The 19,200-nt window shown below is 35.1% G+C and overlaps 1 protein-coding gene and 1 long non-coding RNA gene across 3 annotated transcripts; one reads left to right on the forward strand and one right to left on the reverse strand.

Moving 5' to 3' along the window:
- Positions 1-414: 414 nt before the first annotated feature.
- On the reverse strand, positions 415-1,706 carry LOC108462845 (uncharacterized). The gene is made up of 3 exons (XR_008277309.1): positions 1,403-1,706; positions 955-1,047; positions 415-845 (listed from the first exon to the last, which is right to left on the reverse strand). It is a non-coding gene; the product is annotated as an uncharacterized LOC108462845 (long non-coding RNA).
- A 471-nt stretch (positions 1,707-2,177) lies between these two features.
- Positions 2,178-10,012, forward strand: LOC108462837 (BRASSINOSTEROID INSENSITIVE 1-associated receptor kinase 1-like). 2 transcript variants are annotated; one of them, XM_017762741.2, is made up of 11 exons: positions 2,178-2,506; positions 3,250-3,382; positions 3,476-3,547; positions 3,865-4,008; positions 5,540-5,611; positions 5,699-5,770; positions 5,907-5,959; positions 8,078-8,194; positions 8,288-8,626; positions 8,979-9,370; positions 9,695-10,012. In XM_017762741.2, the coding sequence occupies exons 1-11, from the start codon at positions 2,401-2,403 to the stop codon at positions 10,010-10,012; spliced, it is 1,818 nt and encodes a 605-aa protein (XP_017618230.2). In that variant the 5' UTR covers positions 2,178-2,400. The 2 variants fall into 2 exon arrangements, with proteins under 2 accessions (XP_017618230.2, XP_017618232.2); XM_017762743.2 differs by having other exon boundaries at positions 2,352-2,506; positions 8,078-8,206.
- The last annotated feature ends 9,188 nt before the right edge of the window (positions 10,013-19,200 follow it).

Raw genomic sequence — 19,200 nt, forward strand, 5'->3', positions numbered from 1 at the left:
TCTTGCAAAGCAAGGCTGGAGAATTATCGATAATCCTACGTCCCTTTTAGCTAGAACATTAAAAGCCAAGTATCATCCAAATTCTGATTTTTTAAGCTCAGAGTTAGGGAGCTTACCATCATATACTTGGAAAAGTATATGGGCTGCAAAGGGACTGCTGTTCGCAGGATTATAGTGGAAGGTGGGTAACGGGCAAAGCATCAGAATTGAGGAAGATGTCTGGGTTCCAAATGTGGAGAGCCGGCTGGTTAAAAAAAATGTCAATAGGCAAACTGTTAAAAAAGTCGAAGATCTTATTGATAATAGGAATAGAAAATGGAATTCGGAACTGATTTTAAAGACTTTCTCTAAAGAGGTGGCTCAAAAGATCTTGTTAATTCCACTGGCTCAGCACACTCACGAAGACTTTCTGAGTTGGCAAGGCGAGGCATCTGGAGAGTATTCTGTGTGCAGCAGTTACAAAATCCTCTTACAAAGAAATGAAAATTACAGGCAAGAGGAAATCAATACATGTTACAAAAAACTCTGGAGCTGTGACCTCCCTTCAAAAATTAATATTTCTGCCTGGAGAGTCACCCTTAACTTTATCCCTACTCTAGTAAACCTAAAAGCTAAGCGACTAATAAATGAGGCCAATTGTTAGAGGTGCTTGTAAGGGCTGGAAACAAGAGAACACGTCTTCCGGGATTGCACTGTCACAAAAGAAATATGGGAAAAATTAGAGTTTACATGGCCTCAGGCTCTTTCACAAGTAGAGTTTATGGAATGGTTTACCTGAATTATGCTCCACAGTACAAGAGAAGCCAGTCAGACCTTCATTTGCACTTTATGGGCTATCTGGGCAGCTAGAAACAAATGGATGTATGAAAACCACAAGAGAACTGGAGCAGAAATAGTAAAATTCATACGGGGATATATACAGGAAGTTAAAGACATTACGAAAACAGATCTTACCTTAAGGTTGGAATCTGAGTTATGGAGGCCTCCGGAAAAAGAGTTCTTCAAGATAAACTTTGATGCTGCCTTTGATAATAGACAGAACAGATCCTGTTCAAGAATAATAATCAGAAATTTCAAAGGTGACATTCTAGTATCCAACACAATAATTCATACCAACATATGCACTAGTTTTGCGGCTGAAGCAAACGCATGTCTACAGGCAGTCAAGATGGGCAGAGAATTAGGGATAAAGCAGATTAACATTGAAGGAGACTCCTTAACAGTTATAAAGAAAGTTAAAAGCTCAAAAAGAGACAGATTGGAAATAGGACCTTTTATCTATGATATAAAAGAACAGAAAGCAACATTCCACGATTGTCAGTTTCAATATGTCAGACGATCAGCAAATACAGAAGCACATAATCTGGAAACGGAAGGGCTAAAAATGGACAGAAGTACATACCTGGCTCCTGGGTCCGGCGGAAATGGCATTACTGAAGCAGAGGTAGATCGGGGATGGAGATAAACCAATTGGAAATAGTAACAACACCAGTTGCGGGGACAAAAGAGGAGAAGACGATCTATCTAGCAGGAAAATACATGGCGGTACAAAAATCTTTAGAAGAGGAAAATGAGTGGAAGACGGGCTGCGAATAAGAAGAAGGCAACGATGGAAAAGAAAAGATCAAAGGAAGAAGACTAACAGCTGGGAAGACAATATCTTTTCGTTGGAAATCTGAAAACGTCTTTACTAAGGCTTAGTTTGGATGGGCGATTGGTTGCGGTGCATTTAGCTTACTTTTTATCTCACACTACAATATCGCTACAATATCTAATCTCACCGTCACCGTTATTTTTATACTAATCACAGATAAACCCAAACTCACCCTAAGCAAGTGCAGACGAACTGATGGGACGAAATCAGATCTTTCTGATTGGGCAAAATGATGTCGATATTTTTTCACTTAAAGCATTTATTTTTCTTTGGTTTATGTTAAGAGATTGAAATTCATCTGTTTTTTTTAATATTTTTTTTATTTTATGGCAATCTGAAGATTTATTGTTGCAATAACAATTTTTTAAGAAAAAAGAAAAAAAAAAAAAGAAACCGTTCCTCACGTCGTCACGGCTCACTTGTCACTCCGATACTTTCCTTGTTTTTTCTCTCTACTTTCCCGCTAACCAAACAAAACACAAGTACTTCTCTCCAATTTGCTCCAATATACATTGATAACTAATATATAAAATTATATATATATAGAAAAACATAATTACGTTTTGGAAGACAGAGAGGGAAAGACTGCCAAAATTTTCTTGAATCTTGTCTCACTTATTCTTTTGGCTTGAGTTCAGAGAACAGTCTTTTCGAAGTTCATCGTTTTCGTTTTTCTCTCCTTGATTTTGTCAAGGAAAAAAATCTGAGAGCCTTTGGATCCCGTCAAGTGGAGAATTGATGACGATATGTGGGGATTTGGCTCTTTAAATCAAAATAAAATGATGGAGCGATTCATCTCCGTTTTGACTTTGGTGTTGTATTTGATTCTCCGAGTTGGCGGCAACGCGGAAGGTTCTTTATCGTTATTTTTTCCCCTGATTTTCTTATCGCACTTTTTAAATGGAAATTATTATTTAATGAAGCTTATAGGGTTCAAGTTAGAATAATTTATTAGTCAATTGGATTGGTTCACTAGTGGTCAAGCTAATTGACTTGTCTGTAGGGATACTTGCACGCTCTCGTACTGATTAATTTCTGCAAATATTTTGGATGCCATTTACGTTTAGTTCTCGATTTGAAGTTTGCTGAAATTACCAATGCTTGTTCCTTCATCAATGCCCGGAGTCTGGATTTATCTTAGTGGGCCTTAGGTGTAAGACCATTCGTTTGACACGTGGAATAGTCAGATTTTTCTAAGTTTTTTATGGAGACTATCTTTAAAGGTTATATATCTCTGTGTGTGTCGAACTCGAATGTCGGGTCGAAGCTGTATAGGTTTGGATAAATATTATGTTGAATGTGACGAATCTTTCAAGTTGTGGTCCATCCCATTATTTTTAACTGGTTTCCTAATATGATTTCATCTCCATTGGAGTTTTTGGTTTATGCAATGAAATAAATGTTCTTTACTCTATTTCCTTTTTGAAGTCCCCGATTGTTGCAAATTGAGAAACACGATTTGTCTAATTTGCAAGTAGTGACATTAATTATTAAAAAATTTGTAATTATTTTCAGTCTGAAGATATGTATGCAGGTTGTTAACTGCAAGTTTTGCAATCATCCATAATAGATTGCTTTGTTTTGGTGTTAAACAGGTGATGTTTTGAATGCATTGAAGACCAATATGGCTGACCCCAATAACGTGTTGCAAAGTTGGGATGCAACCTATGTGAATCCTTGCGGATGGGATCATGTTACATGTAATGATGAAAATAGTGTGACAAGAGTGTAAGTTTACATGTATACTTTTGCTATTTCAGTTGGTGTTACTTCTGAGTTTGTAGGCTGATGTGATAAATGCTTTTCCTTTTGTCAATTTAGTGATCTTCAGAATGCAAGTCTATCTGGTCAATTGGTTCCACAGCTTGGGCAGCTTCCAAATTTGCAATACTTGTAAGTTGCTAATTTTAGATCAGTAAAAGATAAATAAATGGAGGAAAAGCAGCAATTCAGCTTTCTTTGCCAAATACATAGTTATTGATGTTTTTGATTGGTTTGAATAAAAGTTTCTATAATGCCCAAGTTAAACTTAGGGTGAAATTTCCAGCATTCCACGTTAGAAAAAAAAGAAGCAGCAGAAATAGTTGTAAGTGCAGATGTTCTGTGCTTTTGTCACTGTTGGTTTTAATTTGTAATGCCATCTTAACCCTCCATTGGGTTTTTGCATATTCATTCAATGATTAGTAATCTAATTCAAATTTTTGTGACAGGGAGCTTTATGGTAGTAACATATCTGGGATAATCCCTGAGGAGCTTGGGAATTTGACGAACTTGGTGAGCTTGGATCTTTACTTGAATAATTTATCTGGAGGCATTCCAACTACCCTGGGCAAGCTTACAAAATTGCGTGTCCTGTACGAACATTTTAAAATTTTTATGTAGCTAACTTATTTAGTTTCACCGTGCTTCTGCTTTGTTGTGATGTTTGTTTTGATGTATCTGGAAGGCTTTTATGCATAGATATTGCTAGATGAACTAGACAGGTAAATGATATTGTTATTAGTGTATAAGCATTGACTTAGCTAATCATAATTGGATGAAGATTTCTAAAATGACTAGATTAGGAATAAGAACCTAGAACTACCAATGAGCCAATAACACTTTCCCTTAACTGAGAGGACATCTTGATTGTTCAAAACCCATTGTTTTTATCCAAAATGCTGACTCTTAGCAAACTTAGAAATGCCCATCATGGTACCAAAGGCTAGCTATGGTGCAAAACACTATGGTTGTTGGTGTTAATTCGCAAGTTCTGTATTATATTTCATTCTTGTTTTCTTTAATCATGATCTGGTTTGCACAGCAAGAGACTGATTGCTCATCAAATCTAATAATCAATGGGATGAAAATATTTTGCCTAGTGAATTTACCATGTATAATATATTCACATATATATGACTTTAGTATATATAGCATAATATACTAAAAATATTAGTATATTGTAGAAGGTAAAATAGCAGAGTGAGTTGGAGTGGAGCAAGATTATTAAGGGAGGCCAGTAGATGGTGCGGATTTGGGTATTTACAGATATCCGACTTGTTTTCGTATATTTGGATAATGCTTGGTTTCAGATTATCTAATTACTATTCATAGCAGATGCGGATAGGAACACTCGGATATTCATTATTTGAATTTATTTTACTTTTTCAAATAATGAATTTAGATGTAGATATCTGAATCCGTTATTTCGCTTTTATGTTTAATAAAAACTTGCTAATTGAGAATTTTTAGTGCATTTGAATATCCGATGAATAATTTAATTAATTTTGATTTTATTTGAATACTAATACTCAAATTTAATGCAAATATTAAATGTATTCATATTCAAATTTTATAGAAATTGCAAATATTAGATTTATTGCCATTCCTACCTCACTCCACGACTTGCATCCATCTTTTTGAAGAAAATCTCTGCATATGGAGCGTATCGGCACACAAATCCATAGAGCAGCTCGGAGTTTGCCATATCTAATTTTGATGTATGGTCTTGATAAGGATATGAAGAATTGAGTTGGTGTGATTGTGATACCCATCTCACATATGATAAAATTGTGATTGTTAGGATCCATACCAGGGTCCACATCAACCATTATTGGCAATCATAAAAAACAGAATAGGATCAATCAGTCAGACTGGTTAACCGAAAATCAGAGGCTTATCTAATTCTTTGCAATATAAAGAGTTGGAAATAATTTGAGTTGGTCAAAACCAGTTCAATCGGAGATTACCACATTCATCTCGGCCTGCTCTTCTGCGGTTCAATTTGATGTGAATGTGATTGTTATCTGTGCTCTAGTTATTTGCTAAACATATTTTTTTATGAATACATAACTAGTCATCTTATTAACGTGCAATATAATTGATGCCTTTCTTTCCGTGGAACAGGCGTCTCAACAACAACTCATTGACAGGTACAATTCCTGCGTCCTTAACTACTGTTATGACACTGCAAGTGCTGTGAGTGTTGCTATCAGAAATTCTTTTTCCACACCTTAGCTTCAAGTACAATACATAATGGCGTGGGAATTTTATCATCTAATGCAGGGATCTTTCGAACAATCAGCTAGTAGGAGATATTCCTGTTAATGGTTCCTTTACGCTATTCCATTCGAGCAGGTTTCTCTTTTATGTTATCTCATTTTGCAATCACCCTCTTACTCCTAACTCCTGATCCACACCACCAATGTTTCCATTTTTCCGTATATAATATTCTTAGTCTAGTCACTTAAGTTGCTGCACCTTTTTCTCACAGTTTTAGTAATAATAAACTCAACAATCCTCCACCAGCTTCGCCAACTTCATCAGGTCTGATCTCGATTTTTTTTCTTATTATCACTGCTAGTAATTTCAAATTGTGTCTAACTTTGAGGCCTGCTTTCATTTTATTAGAGATAAATCTCAAAATTATATATAAATTTTAATTTAATGTACAATTGTATACATAAATTTTAATTTGATGCAATTATACACATGAAACTTTGATTGTGATTCGAATATATAAATGAAATTTTAATTTTGGTTCAATCATATACATTTAAAGAAATAAATATATCAATTTATTTTTATATTGGATAAATATAACCACTTCTTATGCAATATATAAATATAAATTGATGTTATATCCATAACTGTGTTAATAATTTGTGAGAATTGAATCAAATTAAAATTTAATGTGTAAAATTGTAGAAAATTAAAATTCATATATACAATTACACATTAAATCAAAATTAATGTACAGTTTTGAAATTTATCTATTATTATTATTATTATTATTATTATTATTATTATTATTATTATTATTCATTCTTTTCTTGAGATATTCCTTGCAATTTGTTTGCATTTGCAACTGTTTTGGTGTTACCACATCCATATGTCTATAAAATGCAAAGAATTACGGTTAAATGGTAATTATTTATTTTATATAAAAATAATTTAATTAACTTATCTAGAGCTTAATCTATATTGAATTAAGTATAAATTTAAAATACCTAATTTTACTTAAAATCAAATATAATTTAATCAGGATTTAATCATATACAGCTTTAATAAATTTTAAAGTAATTAAAGTTTCATTATTTTGTAATTAAAAATGGATGAAAATGAATTAATCAAATCGACAATCCATTATAAATAATAACAAGGATATATTTGCATGTTTATTTAGAATTTACTCAATTTAGCATTGCTTAGGTTAGTTCAAGATTGTAATGTTTAACATTGTTCGCTTTTAGAAGATAAAATATTTGTTTTAAACATGATGTTGTAAAGTAAAAATATTCAGTTAAATGATATTTAAATTTATTAATATATGATATATGAAATATATTAACTTAAATTATAATTAAAATATAAAAATATATTTTATTATAACTCATTATTAATATTTTGATATATAAATTAAAGCCCCATTCTTCATTGCATTTAGGGTTCTAAAATACTTTTCCACCGTAGAATTAATGAAAAAACATTTGGCTTTTGGGATCAAAACTGTGGTGGAAAAGTATTTTTTCATCTAAAAGCGAAGTTGAGATTTAAGTGTTTTTGACTTTTGAGTTTGGAAGTAAAAATTATCAAAATACTCTTATTTATGTTAACTATTTAAATGGTATATAACAAATTAAATTAATTTATATTTTATGTATCATTAGTTTTAGAAGTAATTTATATTAATTATTTAAAAGTTATTTAAAATTTATACTTTATGCACCATTGTATTAAAATATTTAAATATCATATAACTTAATTAATTTTAACTTTCCACTATTATGTTAAAAAAAAAAGGACATTTTAACCTTCTATCACAATTTTTACAGCAGTGAAAAATACTAAAATTAACAAATGTACTTTTTACCATATTTTTGGAAAAACTTTTTCTAAAGACACTTTTCAATCGCAATAGTAATGAAGAACTAACCCTAAATTTTAAGTAATTTTAAGCAATGAATAAAATTGTTTGTAAAATTTAATTTGAATATATAAGCTATATTTTAGATATTAAAATTATATAGAAATATACCTTTACAAATTCAAATATATAATTCTATATATTTTAAATAAATTTTAAAAGGAAATAAGAAGAACTTCCCTTTGGCTATGATAAATGAGGTTGAATAGATAATTTATCTCCAAAGTGATTTCTAAAGGTCATAAGCTAGAAATTTTAACTTTTTAAAAATACTTTTTAAAATTCGATTGCCTATAACTTAAAAAGTGATTTCAACTTGAAATGTGCTTTTCAAAACAATGCTAAACACTACCTCATTTGATTTTCTTTAAACCTGAGTGAGTAATTAGGTATTTTAAATTTTAGGGATAAGTATATTTTACACTGAAATTTAGGGAGTTGGTGTCATTTTCTCTTATAAATATTAATGATACAGCTGTAGTAAGGGTATTTATATTTGTCTAACTTTGTACTGGCAGGTAATAGTGTCATTGGTGCTATTTTTGGAGGAGTTTTTGCTGGAGCTCTCCTGCTGTTTTCTGTTCCTGCAATTATATTTGCTCGGCGGCATAGTAGGAAACGACAGGATCTTTTATGTAATGTCCCTGGCTGGTGATTTTTAATAGATAGTTTTCGTTGATATTATGCCATTGCAGGCATGTACTCACTTTATCTAATTTTCTTTATAGCTAAGGACCCAGAATATCATTTGGGACAACTTAAAAGGTTTTCTTTGCATGAACTACAAGCGGCAACTGATTATTTTAGCAACAAACATGTTGTGGGTAGTGGTGGTTCTGGTAGAGTTTATAAAGGTCATTTAGTTGATGGATCTCTTGTGGCTATAAAAAGACTGAAACAGGGGTATACTCATGGTGGAATGCGGCAGTTCCAAGCTGAGGTCGAAATGGTAAGTATGGCTGTGCATCGAAATCTACTACGTCTACGTGGCTTTTGCATGACCGCTACAGAACGGTTGCTTGTCTATCCCTTTATGGTTAATGGTAGTGTTAGATCCTGTTTAAGAGGTACTGGCTATTCTCTCTTTGCTCATCCATTCAGTCATATATTTCTTATTCCTCCAATGCTGTCCTATTTTGTTTTATATATGTCCTTCTGGTTACGAATTTAGTTCAATTATTTAAGCTTGTATGAGCTTCAATTATCAGTATTGATTTCTAATTTTGTGAATAAATTTTGAACTACTGATCATGTATCTTTATCTTGATTTAAGATGTCTTGATTTTCTTTTAGTGCATATATTTGGTAAATGCCGATTGTCCTTAATTCCAAGTTGAGAAATTCATAGAATCCAAATAATTTGTGAGCTCTTCTTATTACAATGAATCCTCTATTGATCTGTCCTTTTACCTTCTCTAGAGCGTCCAGAGTCTCAAGCACCACTTGACTGGGGTGTAAGAAAACGGATTGCACTGGGGGCTGCGAGGGGGATTGCATATTTGCATGATCATTGTAACCCCAAGATTATACACCGTGATTTGAAGGCTGCAGATATATTGTTGGATGAAGAATTTGAAGCAGTTGTTGGAGACTTTGGGCTGGCCAAATTGATGGACTACAAAAATACTCATGTCACAACTGCTGTTCGTGGCACAATGGGTCATATAGCCCCTGAATACCTGTCAAGTGGAAGGGCATCAGAGAAAACTGATGTTTTTGGGTATGGTATTATGCTTCTTGAACTCATTACAGGACAAACGGCTGTTGATCTTGCTAGACTTGCAAATGATGATGTCATGTTGCTTGATTGGGTATGTGCTATCTTCCTATCTTGCATAAACCTAATGGTGATGCATTGCATTCCAAAGTTTAACTTTATGATTATTGTCTAGTGTTGAAATCATGATATTCGTGCTTTGCTTGGTTGGCCAAAAGCAAGACACTAAGTACACTATTGCAGAAATACATTATTTTCCTTACAAGGTTAAGAAGGTTCATTAATTTTGAGAATGTAACAAATGTCATCGTATTTGTCAGCTTCAACTACATTAAGTTCAAGTACAGCTTAGAACTGGTATGAGCTGTTTTTTGTTTCACGTTTTATCTTCAACTTGATAGCAATGCTGACATTTTAGGTAGAAGGGCTTCTGAAAGGCAAGAAGTTGGAAACGCTGGTTGACTCTGATCTTCAAGGTAATTACATAAAGGAAGAAGTGGAACAGCTAATCCGGGTGGCTCTTTTATGCACTCGAAGCACCCCAGTGGGAAGGCCTAAGATGGCCGAAGTGGTCAGAATGCTGGATGGTGATGGCTTGGCTGAAAGATGGGAAGATTGGCAGAAAAAGAAAATGTTCCACCAAGAGTTTAGCAATACCCGCCACCCCAATGTGAATTGGATTATCACAGATTCCACTTCTCGCATCCTTCCAGATGAACTGTCAGGTCCTAGGTGACCACTTCTCTAAATATAGTAAGTCTTCTGGCAGAGCTGGTTTTGTATTTAAGATTTATGCATTGTTCACATTTGTGCCTATAATTTTTCTTCCTTTTCGTTTATTGTTCTCATTTTGGCCCCATTTATCTTGTTGTTGCAGTTGTTATCACATATTGTGCGGAGTTGTTTGGTTGTTGCTGTAATCTTTATAGGGTTGCCAATGCCAATTGCAGTCGTGAAATCAATAGGTTCTATTGAAAAACATGTAAGACCTAAGAAGGGCGATCAAAGAAGCATCCATGTTATTCTGATATACCCAAAAGATACATATGTTACTCAAAATTGTTACATCAATAAATTATTCATCACATTAAACTTTTTTGCATAATTTCTATCATTCTCCTGATTCTCTTTTCTTGTAAATTGACACTAGAGACATTTGTTCAATATTTATGTTGGACATATATTTGGATATGCTGTATGAAAAACTTAGAAAATGTTGAACATACTCGTATTGAATATGTATACACCCAGATCCGACATTTATCCGAATCCATTTAACATAGTTGATGGCTATTCGTTTCTTTACAGCTCAAATTCACTCTGTGGAAAACTGCATTATGGTAAATAGGATAATGTGATGTGTCTAGCTAATCTTCCATAAAGCATTTCCCTGGTTTTTTTGTTGTTCCAATAGGGTCGGAAGCGTGTAAATTATTGTACTAAAAAATCACACAAAGTTCAATTCCTAGGGAAGAGAGGTGGATCACAAGGATCTCTTAAATACCAAGTCTTTCCTTAGTCAGAATATTCCTTCTAACGTAATTTAATAGCACAATTAAATACTACTATTATACCCTCAAATATTGAAAGAAAAAATAGGACAAAAAGAACACAAGAGTTTTAACGAGGTTCGGTAAATTATACCTACGTCCTCGGGCACTAACACCAGATGATAACTTTACTATCTTCAAAATATTACAAACAAATAGAATTCCTTAAGAATTCTCAAATGGGAGAAGAGAGAAAACTAAGAGAGAAAGATTGGTTGGGATAGTTGAAATGAGAAATGGTTAGGCCTATTTATAGTTGAGGTTCAGGGACTAACTTGCAAATGGCCTAAAAAATTAGGGACCAAAATTGCAATTATCCCATTCAACTTTAAACAACTTGCCTATCACTTTTTTTCTTTCGGTGCCACTTGCACCTCCCAATTTTGACTTTTCAACACCTTTTTTTTTTTTTTTTAATTTGACTTTTCAACAATCTTCACCTTGAAGATTTGATTAGGATAATCACATCTTCACATACTTCCTTCAACTCCCCAAATTCGATAAAGCTATCTTTTGTAGTGCCTCCAAATGCGCTCTCGAGCGCCATACACCTGAAGGTGCTCAAATTTTCAGGATGTTAATCAAGTTCAAACAATGATTAAACTTGATTGTTGTTACCACCTTAGTTATCATATCTGCGGGATTATCTGCTGTCGGAATCTTCTGAAGTAGAATTTTTCCTTTTTCAAAGACTTTCCGCACAAAGTGATATCTTACGTCGATATGCTTGGTTCTTGAATGATAGACTTGATTTTTCGCTAAATGGATAGCGCTCTGACTGTCACAATATAGACTAATGTGACTTTGAACAACTCCCAAGTCTTTCAACAATCCATTAAGCCAAATAGCCTCCTTAATGACTTTCAGAATCGCCATATATTCGCTTCAGTAGTAGACACACTCATGAGATCGTAAGGTAGACTTCAACTCACTGGGGCTTTCGAAGAGTAAAGCAGATACCCGTAGTTGAACGACGTTTATCTAAATCACCAGCAAAGTCGGAATCAACATATCCAACTACAAACCGACCAAGTGCTTCATCCTGTTCAAAAATTAAACCAACATCTACGGTTTTCGAAGATACCGTTGAATCCATTTCACGACTTGCCAATGTCCTTTTCAGGATCATGCATATACCGCTCACAACTCCAACGACTTGTGAAATGTCGGTCAGCGTACACACCATCGCATACATCAAACTCCCAACTGCATTAGCATATGGGACTTTTGCCATATATTCTCTTTCTTCTTCGTTTCGGAGATAATTGAGCACTAAGTTTCAAATGAGAAGCAAGTGGGGTACTTACATGTTTTGTGTTTTCATTTACACCAAAACATTGTAATACCTTTTCAGATATTGCTTCGATTCAAACAAAGCTTGCCTCTCTGTCTATCTCTACTTATCTCCATGCCGAGAATCTTCTTGGCCTCACCTAGATCTTTCATCTCGAACTCTTGATTCAACCGAGCCTTCACTTATCTATCTCTTTTGGCTCTTGAGCGATTAACATATCATCAACATACAAGAGTAGATAAATGAAAGATCCGTCATGTAGCTTTTGCAAATACACACAATTGTCATATTTGCTTCTTGTGTACTTCGCTTTTCATAAAGCTATCAAATCGCTTGTACCATCGCCTCGGGATTGCTTCAATCCATATAGCGATTTGTTCACTTACAAACCCAATTTCTACCACCAGCATCTTTGTATCCTTGGTGAGTCATATAGATCTCTCTTCTAACTCACCATGCAAGAAAGCCGTCTTAACATCAAGTTGAGTTAGCTCCAAATTCAACTGTGCTACCAAGGCCAACAAAATTCTAATGGAGGAATGCTTCACAACAGGGAAAATACATCATTGTAGTCAATTCCTCCTTCGGCGTAGCCTTTAGCTACCAACCTTGCCTCGTAGCGAACATCTTTCTTGCTAGGAGATCCATCTTTCTTTGCGAATACCCACTTGCATCCGATTGCCCTTTTACCTTTGTAATTGCGCCAACTCCCAAGTATTGTTCTTCAGGAGAGATTGCATTTCTTCATCCATGGCGCTTTTCCATTTATCACTTTCTAAGCTTTGCATTGCTTCTTGATAAGTGATAGGAATATCATCATCAACAACGGGAAGGGCGTAGGCCACCATATCAGTAAATCGAGCAGGTTTACGAATTTCTCTCCTTGGCCTTGCAACTGCAACTGGTTCTGGTGTACTTAATGGTTCTTGGGTCAAAACCTCTTCAACCTCTAATTCCTCCATTGTGGCTGGAGAATTAGACTTATTAACTGGGAAAATCCCCATCTGCTCAAACTCCACCTGTTTTGGAGTACACTCCACCTGCTGTGGAGTATCGCTCGTCTGAATATCTTTATCTGCTACCTTTTTCAATGTGGCAGATTCATCAAAGGTAACATCTCTGCTACAGATCATTTTCTTTGTGTCTAAGCACCAAAGACGAAATCCCTTCACTCCAGAAGTGATTCCCATAAAGAGAGCTTTCTTTGCCCTCGGATCTAACTTTGACTCCTTCACATGGTAATATGCAGTGGATCCAAACACATGTAAGGAATCATAATCTGTAGCCGGTTTTCCAGACCATACCTCCATAGGAGTTTTTCTTTCTAATGCGATGATGGCAAACGATTAACAAGATGGCAACAGTATGTCACACCTCATTTCAAAATTGCTTGCCCAACCCAAAGATTGGACAACATACATCGAACTTTCTCCAGAATGTTCGATTCATACGCTCTGCCACTCCATTCTCTGTGGTGTATCCCTAAGCGTGAAGTGTCGAACAATACCATACTCTTGGCACACATCGAAGAACGGATCACTTCTATATTCCCCTCCATTGTCCGTCCTAAGCCGTTTGATTTTCTTGCCAGTCTGGTTTTCGATCAAAGTTTTCCATTTAAGAAAAACTCCAAGCACTTCATCTTTAGTTTTCATGGTATACACCCAAACTCTTTCGGAAAAGTCATCAACAAAAGTAACAAAGTAGTGTTTTCCTCCCAACGAAAGTGTTTTGGAAGGCCCCACACATCTCGAGTGAACATATTCCAAAATACCTTTTGTATTATGGATAGCGTCTTAATTTCACTCTCTTTTGCTTTCCCGAACACAATGCTCGCAAAATTTTAATTTACAAGCCTTTGCACCTTTCAACAATCCTTGCTTTGCGAATTTGCAAGGATTTTTCACGGCATGTCCCAACTTCATATGCCACAACCGCATTGAGTCCAAGTCTTTATTTTTGGAAGCTGCAATGATTGCTCCAATAATTGTACTACCTTGGTAGTAATACAAGTTATTTTTCCCGATGCCTTCAATATCACAAGTGCGCCAGATGTCACTTTCAAAACCCCATCTCTCATAGTAACAACTGAACCATTGGATTCCAAGGCTCCCAATGAGATGAGATTTTTCTTCAAACTGGGCACGTACCGAACATCAGTTAGAACTCTGATTGATTCATCTTGATTCTTTAATTAGATTGAACCTATCCCAATAGTTTTCTGAGCATTGTCATTGCCCATATAAACAACTCCTCCATTTAGCTCAACTAAATCGAGAACCACTCCGGTTAGGGACATATGATAGGTACAACCCGAATCCAATATCCATTCATCCGAATGGAACGACGATGATGATGCAACGGTGATAGTTCGAGTCACCGGTATCATGCTTTACAACACAAGCATCTACAGACTTTTCCCTTATTCTTCACTTTGGACAATTTTTCTTCCAGTGGCCTTTCTCATGACAAAAGGCACATTCATCTTTCCGAGTCTGGACTTTAACTTTGATCTCCCCTTTTGAGTTTTCTTCCGAGTGTATGAACGACCTCGGACTACTAAAGCTTCTGTATCTCTGATTGAGTTTTTCTGTTTGTCCTTCTTTCTCTGTTCATAACTGTATAAGGCCGCACAGACTTTGCTCAGAGATATATCACTCCTGCCATGAAGTAGAGTAGTTTCTAGGAACTCAAACTCCTCAGGAAGTGACCCCAACAGCATCAAAGCCAAATATTCAGCAAATCAGTGACTAACTGATTAAATTTGGTGATGTGATCATTCATTGTGGTACTTGGGACGTATGTGAAGCGAAACAGTCTTTTCTTCAAGTGGAGCTTATTTTGACTGTTTTTCTTCAAAAAATTTTCTTCAAGTGCCACCCACAACTTATTTGCAGAAGTTTTCTTTGAAAAAGCATACCTCTGCTGTCGAGAAAGGCATGATCGAATTGTGCCACATGCCAACCGATTGATCGCCTTCCAATCTTTCTCCTGTACATCATCTGGTTTCTCTTCATCAATGGCAATGTCTAAACCCTGCTGAAAAAGGGCATCTAGAACATCACTTTGCCACATACCAAAATGACCCGTGCCATCAAAGATCTCCACGGCCAATCTTGCATTTGCAATTGTCGGTCTTGTCCATATGGACGATGTTGAAGCTCCTACACCGACCATTTTCTCCATAATCTTTCAATATACCTAAGGAAATCTTTTCTGATGTGGAAGATCAGTTTAAGCGCAACCACAGAGCATACTACGATTAACCTTGGCTCTTGATACCACTTGTTGTTCCAATAGGGTCGGAAGCGTGTAAATTATTGTACTAAAAATCACACAAAGTTCAATTCCTGGGAAGAGAGGTGGATCACAAGGATCTTTTAAATACCAAGTCTTTCCTTAGTCGAATATTCCTTCTAACGTAATTTAATAGCACAATTAAATACTACTATTATACCCTCAAATATTGAAAGAAAAATAGGACAAAAGAACACAAGAGTTTTAACGAGGTTCGTAAATTATACCTACGTCCTCGGGCACTAACACCGGATGATAACTTTACTATCTTCAAAATATTACAAACAAATAGAATTCCTTAAGAATTCTCAAATGGGAGAAGAGAGAAAACTAAGAGAGAAAGATTGGTTGGGATAGTTGAAATGAGAAATGGTTAGGCCTATTTATAGTTGAGGTTCAGGGACTAACTTGCAAATGGCCTAAAAAATTAGGGACCAAAATTGCAATTATCCCATTCAACTTTAAACAACTTGCCTATCACTTTTTTTCTTTCGGTGCCACTTGCACCTCCCAATTTTGACTTTTCAACACCCTTTTTTTTTTTTAATTTGACTTTTCAACAATTTTTACTGTTATAGCCTTATGACATCCAAATTAGGTTCTTCATCCTACAACTCCCTAACCAGCATTTCATTTTTATACAAAAGAAGTTGTTTGGGGGATATAAAAATAGTTACAGATGTTGGGATTCGAATTCAGACACATTGCATACCACCTGTTAAGGTTTGCTATATAAACTTTTTGAAGCCTTTATATAAATATATATATTTAGAGGATCATATCTTCACACTCGTGTTTGTTTAAACGGTCATCAATGCTTTAAGGAAAAAAAAAAGAATCCGAGTATTCAAATGCGAGTGTTTTTCTTGCCTCAGTTCTTCTCGGTATATTGTTTGACAGAAATAATCTTATGGGAAAGTTTCCGTTGTTTGGAGTTCAATGATTATCATTACTTGAATTGTGGAAAGCTTTCCTTTGCCAGTACATTTATTTTCTAAATCAAGCTACTTATTTACATAGAATTGTGATTGTTAAGTTTAACAAGTCTACTCGGAGATGTGGTTCTTTTTGTAACTGCTCAAATACTAAGTTTGGCTGTGGGCATGAGGCCTTAGCTTAGTGGTAAGGAGGAGACCTCTAAGCATTGAGATTTCAGGTTGGTCCAGATTTATTCTGTGAGTCGTCCTTATATATTTTGGTTTGTCACTTTGACTTTAATTGTTATAATGTTATTTAATACTTTAAAAGTGTGGTGATCTGATTGTAGCTCCTCTTATAGTTATTACTTCAACTTCAAATATATAAATAAAGTTTGGATGCTAAATTAGTGTTTTGGAAAATCTCAGGCCAGCTGTTCAATTATTGACTGATTGGTAGATGCTTTCGCCTCTCTTGGTCTAAAGGTCTGTGGTGGTTAAAAGTTAATGGCCCCATACTGAGTGCATTTTCCTGGTTCTAACACAGAAAGTCTTGAGAAGACGCATATAATAAGTCGTTAACCGGTTCAACTCAACTCGAGGGCTAAATTGAGTGAGTATTTGTACAGTTTGTCATTTTTCCTTTGAAATTTAGAAGTCTTTATGAAGACTTTGAGTTAGCCAAAATTATCATTAGTTAGCCAAAATTATCATTTAAAAGAATAAAAGAAAGGGGGAAAAAACAGCTCTCTCAGTCTGTTTCTCACCGGTCACTTCCGACTAACCAAACATAGAGAAAGTGCCATTTTTTCTTGAATATTGAATCGAACTTTTTTATTTTTGGGCTTTAGTAATAGACTTTGGATCAGTCAAAGTGGATGATTGGCGACGATCTGTGGGTGTTTGGCCCTTTAAATCAAAGTAACAACAACAACGACAACAACAAAAAGAAAGGAACTGTTCATCTCTGTTTGTTTATGGTTGATTTTGGCGTTGCATTTGGGTCTCCGAGTTGCCGGTAATGTGGAAGGTTCTTTACTGTTATTTTTCCCCCCATTTTGGCCTTTTCTTTTTGTATTCTGATTTCCTTTAATGCACTTTTTAAAAATGAAACTATCTATTATTTAACGAAAGCTTTAGGATTTAAATCAGAATAATAATTTATTAGTTAATTGTCCGTACTTATCTCTTGCATGTTTGGTCTGGATTTGAAGTTTGGTGAAATTATCAATGCTTTTTCTTCATCAATGTCTCAAGTCACATTTCATCAAGGTATATAGGACTTATTGAGAAGGTTTGCAGTGGTCTACATTAGAAACTCACTTAGGTTTCAATCATACTTCTAGCAGATTCATATTTTTTTCAATTTCTAACTTCACATGCATACATACCACTCATCATCTTATTCTTACAACACATCATATACCCCATTCGCAAACATATAAGACCTTACGATGCTTTCACACATACATACACTCATCAATTACACGAGAAGACATCAACATACCCTAACCATTCATTTTTAACATTCATGAGTCAAGTTAAAGACTCATCTGAAACTCATATTTACTCTAACACAAAGGTTTTGTTCTAATGATCCTACCCAAACCAGCAGCAGCAACTATTTAAAAGATTATAAACTTCCATTAAAACTTCATTTACAGACAATTTACCAACATCACAATTTCAGACGACTCTCATGCAGAACCCCTAATTCACACCCTACTATTAATATACTTCTTAACATCCTCACTCTTACAAAATGATAATAAGCAGAGTTATCAAATTTACCAGAAGGTTGAAACATCCACTGATTAACCTACAAACCTTACCTTCCAGCTTAGCGAAGAAGAAAAGAATATTAAAATTTAAGAAGAGTCTAGAATTTGGAACAAAAAGAAATAAAATACCTTCTGAATGATCCCTTCTTGTAACACCTCCTTACCTGTATTCGACATCGAACAGGGTATAAGGCATTAATGGACTTAAACACAATCAAACATATAAAACCGAACCATAAAGTTTCATTCCAATTAAAATCATTCATTCATATTCTTAACGTTCCTTATACGGCCTACGAGGCCTAAAACATACATTAGGGATGGTTCGGGACTAAACCGAGAACATTCGGAGCTTTTTGGAAAACTTAGAAAAATTTCATCATGAAACAGGGCTACACGCCCATGTGGGTAGGCTGTGTGGTCACACACGGCCGTGTCCCTAGCCCGTGGAGCTCTCTGACTTACATTCAAGAAGAAACTTGAGTCACACGGCCTGAGCACACGCCCGTGTTGCTAGGCAGTGTGGTAATTAAAATTTCACATTTTAAATGCAGACTTCACACGGCCGTATCACACGGCCATGTTAGAGCCCATGTGTGTCAAACGGCTAAGCTACACACCCGTGTGCTAGGCCTTGTGTCTAAACCTGGACATTCTGTTTCTTAATTTTAAGATGTAAGGGACACACGGCCTAGACACACGCCCGTGTGGACGAAAATAGGACTCTTAAAGCCACTTTTCTCACCCTTATACTATCCTCCTGCACAAAAACACATTTATATACTAAGTAAGTCCAACCAATCAACCATTTCAAGCTAAAACATGTATATTTCATTATCTAACACAACCATCACATTCATTTTACTTTACATATTTAATCATTTATACTATTATATTATCATTTCAACCCCATATACATGCCATATAAATCAAAAAGTTGTTTACAAAATCTACTAGAGTAAATTTGGATAATGTGATCCTCGATGTAGATCCAATCCTCCGAATGTATATACGTCAATCTACAAAAATAGTAAACATACACAAGTAAGCTTATAGAAGCTTAGTAAGCTCATAGGCATAGAAAA

This window comes from Gossypium arboreum, chromosome 13 (genome assembly GCF_025698485.1).
Source record: "Gossypium arboreum isolate Shixiya-1 chromosome 13, ASM2569848v2, whole genome shotgun sequence".
Taxonomy (NCBI): domain Eukaryota; kingdom Viridiplantae; phylum Streptophyta; class Magnoliopsida; order Malvales; family Malvaceae; genus Gossypium; species Gossypium arboreum.